This window comes from Priapulus caudatus, unplaced genomic scaffold (assembly GCF_000485595.1).
Source record: "Priapulus caudatus unplaced genomic scaffold, Priapulus_caudatus-5.0.1 Scaffold1093, whole genome shotgun sequence".
Lineage (NCBI taxonomy): Eukaryota > Metazoa > Priapulida > Priapulimorpha > Priapulimorphida > Priapulidae > Priapulus > Priapulus caudatus.
Window position 1 is genome coordinate 14934 of NW_014578154.1, and position 6637 is coordinate 21570.

The window sequence follows — 6637 nt, forward strand, 5'->3', positions numbered from 1 at the left end:
TATGGCAGAATGTGCTATAGCCCTGCGGCAGCGATCCGCGGGCTATAGTACTAGAGCTACGTTCCGCTTAGCTCCAAGAAACGGCCCTGAATCGGTCGCACAGCCTGGTCAATACCTCGCATATCTTTCTCGTAAAACTGAAGCTCACGCGCAATTATATTATATATGAACAGTGACTCACCGTAACAATCGCTATGAGAGCTGAGAAGAAAGAGACGAAGTGAAATATATAATCCATAATGGCCGTTTTATGTTCTCTTTAACTTTGCTTTGCTTCGCTTCGATCAGCTGGGTGAGGGCGGGGTAAGACGCGATCAAAACAAGTTTGGTACTAGAGGGAACCACTATCCTTCACTTACCCAATAGAACTTGGTCTATTACCGAAATAAAAAGACGAGGAGCTAGTCTAGTTTCGTGGTGGGGTCACAGACTATCCTATCCTATCACTGATCTCTACTATATTAACTGGCTAGCTCTTAGCTGCTCTTAGCCTATCCACGCACAGCGTGAGTTTGACGTCACCGCGCCATCTGCCGCCATCTTCCAACCACTCTCAAAAGCTGAATTTGCCGATGTGTGCCCCACAACATTTCAAATAAAAAATAAGAAAACGCGATTTATTCTATTATTCAAATTAGCATAAAAAACTTTGATTTATACTTAAGAGATTATATAAATATGGATACGTATATATCTAGATATATACAGCTAGAATGAAAGAGAAATGCACGATATAAGCAGAAGGCAGAAAGGTTCGATATGATATGACTACTAGGCACTTTAATTTAATATAATTTTTTTTTTAGGGTTAGGGTTAGGGTTAGGTGTTTTTTTTAAGTGCCTAGTAGTCATATCCTAAGTGCCTAGTAGTCATATCCTAAGTGCCTAGTAGTCATATCATATCGCACCTATCTGCCGGGTGCACGATATAATAGTTTTGCACGCAACGTCACGAGTCACGTGCTAGCTATTCGCAGCCTATTCTACCCGGGTTTGTCTATAGGCGTTTTTATCGAAGCGAAACCGGTAAATCGGTTTCCTGAATCACGTGATCAGCGGTTTGGTGAAAGCGCTTTTGTTACATAAAAACAACGCAAGATGGCAGACCAGCGAAATGATTTGCAGAAGAAATTTATCTTTTTCGTATTGTGTCAGGAGCTAGGTACTAAAACTAGTTCTCAGGCACTCGAAATTTGTAGAAAGTTCTGTAGTGACAATTTATTAGATGCTGTCACCGTTGTAGAGTACCTAAAATACTGTAAAGATAGAAACCATAAACCCCGTATTAGTGATTTCATGTCGACAATAGTGCCCAGATACGAACCAGACGATTTCGCTGCCAGATTCCGGTACGATTAATCACATAATTGTTACATTTATATAACAGCTATTCCGCAAATGTGGAAAATTTGTGGAATCACGTGCAAATTCATTGCCGCAGTATATATAAGTTCAAAATAACTATAAGTATATGTAATTAATAATAATTAATATAATTAATGCATATGTAATGATTATATGATCGCCGCATAGTAATTGCTGCATATACTAATATATCGCCGCAGCATATAAGTATAAATAATGTACACATGCACCGCGTAGGCCTAGTCAGTGTCGAATTATGATGACAGGGTGCACTGCGTCAAAGCGCACGATTCTGCAACTGCAGATCACCGACGAGAAACGAATGTTTCTGCAAAAGCACAGACTAGTTTTGTCCACATAACTACTGTGATTTTAATCATTATGCTTGTTATTATATTACAGGTTGAAGAGGGAAACGTTTGAAACTATTACTGGCAGCATTGGGCCTATAATGGCTGGTCAGTATAGTCGACAATCACACATACCATTCGACAAGCAGGTGTTGGTATTTGTGTACTACTGTGCTACTCAAGATCCCTTGATGAGGATTGGCGATTTCTTTGGAATTTGTGAAGCCTCGGTGTACAATATTATAGGTATTAATTAGGTTAAATATTACAATTAAAGATAAGGAAGGATATTGTAATTGCATCTTGGAGCATTACAAAATGTTGTAGAGGATAGTAAAAGTGCACCCAATATTTTCAGACAAAAATCCGAATTAATCCATGATTTTTTTCTCATATCTTTTCAGACAACCTGTCTAATGTAATGATCAACCACCTACAGAAAGAATTTATAAAATGGCCATCTGGAGCGGAGATACATAATGTATTCAATGGCTTTAGTGATGTACAAGGAATTCCTAATGTGCTAGGAGCTTTAGATGGAACACACATCCCCATAAAGAGTCCTAAACAGGATTCTGAAGCATACGTAAACAGAAGGAAATTTCATTCGATAAACGTATCAGCTATTTGCAATCATGAAATGTTGTTTACTTATGTGTACAGCGGTTGGCCAGGGTCAACGCACGATTCGCGTGTTTTTAAAAACAGCACTCTAGCTATTCAATGCGAGAACGACAACAAAAGGAGAGTTTTTTTCCCTGAAAATAGCCATCTGCTTGGAGATTCGGCGTATGAACTTACTGACATGTTACTCACCCCCTTCAAGGATAACGGAAATCGAAGCAAAATTGAAATGGGGTATAATTACAAACATAGCTCTACACGTATGAAAATCGAAAATGCTTTCGGACTATTAAAAGGACGCTTTCGCAGATTGAAATACATTGACATGCATAAACACAACAGATTAATAGATCTAATTTCTAGTTGCTTCGTGATGCACAACATATGTCTGCTAAGCAATGACATGGTTGAAGAATATCTGCAAGAAGGACGGCAGAATGACACTGACATGCATGACGATGCTGAAGAACTAGGTAACGACAAGGCATCAGGTATTGCAAAACGCAGAGCTATTTCTATACTGTTAGAAAGTTAGACCGTGTGATCCCTCTTCGGGGTAGGTCGTCAGGTCCTACATATATATAGCACCAGAAAAAAACCGGGGTATTGTGCATTTCTACGCGCGTTGCATAGCAGGCCTAATTGTTACAGATAGCTGCTACGTTGATAGAATAAAATTTCTTTTAACGGTTATGCGCGTTGCTAAAAATAGATAAAAACAAAATGTAAAATGTACTTAAAGAGTACTAGAAAATTTTTATTTGTATGCATTTTTAAAATTAGATTCAATACCTTTAATTTACATGTAATAGTTACATTTATGTGACAATGTGTTTCATATAATAAACTGTTTGAGAACTTATTCAAGAGAAATGCTACATATGTTAGTAAGAAATTTCTCCAATTTCAGTTATGTAGCCTAAAAAAGTATTACATTAATTTATGTAAAGATTACACAAAGATGTAATGAGCAGTTGGTTCTCTTTACAATCTGTAAACTAAAACCTGTTGTGGGGGACCTAACAATCAAAGTTTCACAATCAACTCCAGTTTACACAATTCGATCACTATTCTGACATTGAAGAAACTGCATGGACATGTACTATGAAGAATCTCAAGGCTGCAGGATGTTCGATTTTTCAAATGATGAATGCAATTGTACTTGAAGGCCCATAACCACAGATGAAAACATTATGCTTAGACTTTCTTTTTTTTTATTTTACTTTGTGACATACCTCAATACTTCTTGTGCCGGGTTTAAATCTCATTGACCAGTCGGGTATGCCTGAGTAATCGATGTCTGGTTCTTAAGTCGATATGTGAGAAGCTAAGAACACATAAATTTAGCATGCATGGTTACCGCGGAAACTGGGTGAACATGTGTAGGTGTTGTTTTTCATCAATTTCAATAAAATCTTTTGAGATGTGGGCGTAATTTGGTCTTTCCATCTGAGGTTATGTGCCTTTATTTATGAGTAACTACTATACAAATTTCTTGCATATTTTGAAGAAAACAGAAAATGCCAAGAAACAGAAAATGGCATGTAAACATTGAATTAAAAGATCTCCTTTTAATCTAGTCGCTCTATCTAGGCGCGTTGATCTACATGCTTACACATCTGCTACAATCATCTTATAACTTCTCTAAAAATTTCTTCAATATTTCCAATTTTTCTTTTTCATTTTTCATGTTTTCCTCGTGTTGGCGTTTTAATTCAGCTAATGCTCGTTCGTTTTCTATTTCTCTCCTTGCCTGCATGCTTTCAAGCAGCTTTACGACTTTTGATTTCTTTGGGCTGTTCACTCGTTGGCGTTTCGCCGGTACAGGTGGTTGCTCAACTGAATTATCTGATTCCTCGTTCTCTTCTAAATTATCACGAGCCAACGAATCATTTGTGTGATAAGGCCTTATGTTTTGTTTTTCAGAGAGGTACTCGTCAAGTTCATTATAATATGGGCATGTCTTCGGCTGCCTCCCAGTCTTGTTGTTGTGGTCTTTCGTTACCTTGTATTTGTGCAGCAGATTGTTGTATTTGGTTTTTATCTGCTGCCACGTGAACAAATACCCCATCTGCAACATCTCCTTGCATATCTCCTCCCACAATTTTTTTTTCATTGTTTTTTTGTCCGCAAATTTCGCAGCCCTCTGCTTGTAGAGGTCGATGATTAGGAGAACAGCTGCTCTGGACATGATGGCTCCTTCAGGTTCAATCATCACATTTGTACTGGTCCCGGCTGCAAATTAAACAAATTAAATTTTAGTACCCTTGGTAAAATACAGCAAGGATGTCCACGTATGTAAAGCTCCAGTGAATATCCTGCCAGATATCAAAACCAAACATATAGGAAGTACAGTAAATCGCATAGCAAGTACATAGCAAGTACTGTGTGTCAGTGTGTACACGTGTAATACTGTATGTGCGCGCGTGTATGTGCGCATGTATGCGCGACAGCGCGTGTATGTACGAGTGTGCTCGTGTGCGTGTATGCGCGTGCGTGTGCATGTGCATGTGCCTATGTGCGTGTGTGTGTACGCGCGTGTAAGTGTGTATGTGCTCGTCCGTGTATGTGCGCGTGTGTGTGCGTGTGTGTGGAGGAATATATTAATAATATTATATATAATTGTCGATGGATGACAAGAAGATCGATGGCTGCATGCACATTACGAATCCTCACAAGTATTACGTACCAGCTGCTTCTTCGCCATCATTGACATTGTCATTTGACATGCGTACCTCCCTAAGAACTGCTTGATAAGCAGCATCATCTGCAATTAAATGGAAAATACATGCATAAGACCAATTTTAAAATTAATATTTGCTGCTTAACTTTATTAGGGTTAGCCTAAATACCGTTATACACGTTGGCAGTGATCAACATCACACCATCCTTGTAAACCAGAGCAGCAATAAATTAAAATGTCTATAGCCACCGCGACAGCAGCTGATTTACCTCAATTACTTCTGGCTACATATTACAGAGCAGAGATCCATTATTTAGACAATAGCATAATAATTGCGATGAATCATCAGGATAAAGTTGTACTTTTGTATAGTACCTAGTACCTACCTCCGCTAATGATTCTATCATAGAGCTCCCGGTCCACTTCGATGTTATAGTTCTTTCCATCAATGGTGGCTGACAGGACTTCGCTGGAGAAAATGAAGAAAATAATTAAGAAACTGACTACTGCTACGGCAGTCCCATGTTCTAGCACATATAGGCACTGTAGCATGCACCAGAAATTTCTTCTGTGGAAGAAAAGTTAACCTACTAGTACTACTTTTATTACTATATAAATATTACTATTAGCTTTACTTTTTATTTTTTACTTTTAATATTTTTACTAGTACTAGGGTTAGGATTAGGGTGAGGATTAGGGTTAGGGTTGGAAGATACAAACGGGTGCCGTAACTCTAGACAATGGTTACGGCTGTTAGCACTAGCAGTATACTAAAAAGCCTATACTATCGTATAGCCTATAGTACCGTATAGCCGTACTATATACTACCGTATAGCCAGGCTATATTACTATTAGTATTACTACTACTAGTACTAGTAGTATTAGTAATATAGACTCTTTGGCAGTACTCAGTAGCTCCAAGAAACGGTCTATAGGCTATAGCTATCGCGAGGCTATATGTAATTACTAATTATATATACATAAATGGCTTTACTGCCCAAAAGTAGGCCTAAAGTAGGCCAAAAGTAGGCCTAAAAGTAACTTATGACAGTCTGCATGAAAAATGTCAGGGTCGGTGCTCAGCAGTACAATTAAGTGCGTTTAGTCTAGTTTATCAGCGGGACAAGTTTGTTTAGTCTTACAAAACAATCGGCTACGATCACCATTTGGTTAGGATTTAGCTGATCTTTGTACGTTTTTATAACACATTAACTTATTATTCTTATATAATCATTTATTAAGAAAACTACTTAATAACTTACGTTTGACTATCCGCCATATTGAATGTTGAAACCGTCTGAAATCGCTCGCCAGGCGGTTTCGGTGGTTTCGCAAAGCACTTTCGCAAACCGTCTAGATAAAAACGAGAAACGACCAAAGCGCTTTCGCGAAACCGTGTCGATAAATGGAAGATTTGCAAAACCGTAAAGCGCTTTCGCTTCGATAAAAACGCCTTATATTCAGGCCGGTACAGGAGTAATTTGCATATTTTGTCACGTGGTTTGTGTTATAACCAATCAGATGTAATCGCGGTGGAGAAGGAGGGGAGAAGCTGGTGGAGGAGGGGGAGAAGGGAGAAGGTGGTAGAGGAGGGGGAGAAGCTGGTGGAGAAGGG

At 38.6% G+C, this 6637-nt stretch overlaps 2 protein-coding genes across 2 annotated transcripts; one reads left to right on the top strand and one right to left on the bottom strand.

The window, feature by feature from the left end:
- The first annotated feature begins 1785 nt into the window (after positions 1-1785).
- On the top strand, positions 1786-3068 carry LOC106815341 (putative nuclease HARBI1). Its single transcript, XM_014819787.1, has 2 exons — positions 1786-1961; positions 2120-3068. The coding sequence occupies exons 1-2, from the start codon at positions 1817-1819 to the stop codon at positions 2872-2874; spliced, it is 900 nt and encodes a 299-aa protein (XP_014675273.1). The 5' UTR covers positions 1786-1816; the 3' UTR covers positions 2875-3068.
- Positions 3069-3110: 42 nt separating this feature from the next.
- Positions 3111-5487, bottom strand: LOC106815342 (trihelix transcription factor GT-2-like). The gene is made up of 3 exons (XM_014819788.1): positions 5409-5487; positions 5029-5106; positions 3111-4574 (listed from the first exon to the last, which is right to left on the bottom strand). The coding sequence occupies exons 2-3, from the start codon at positions 5066-5068 to the stop codon at positions 3973-3975; spliced, it is 642 nt and encodes a 213-aa protein (XP_014675274.1). The 5' UTR covers positions 5069-5106; positions 5409-5487; the 3' UTR covers positions 3111-3972.
- Positions 5488-6637: the final 1150 nt, after the last annotated feature.

Bases quoted from the DNA above. Each gene is read 5' to 3' on its own strand.
- LOC106815341 (XM_014819787.1), top strand. From the start codon at position 1,817: ATGGCTGGTCAGTATAGTCGACAATCACACATACCATTCGACAAGCAG. The intron at 1,962-2,119 runs GTATTAATTAGG...ATATCTTTTCAG, and splicing joins CTCGGTGTACAATATTATAG to ACAACCTGTCTAATGTAATG.
- LOC106815342 (XM_014819788.1), bottom strand. From the start codon at position 5,068: ATGTCAAATGACAATGTCAATGATGGCGAAGAAGCAGCTG. The intron at 4,575-5,028 runs GTACGTAATACT...TTTAATTTGCAG, and splicing joins TGATGGCGAAGAAGCAGCTG to CCGGGACCAGTACAAATGTG.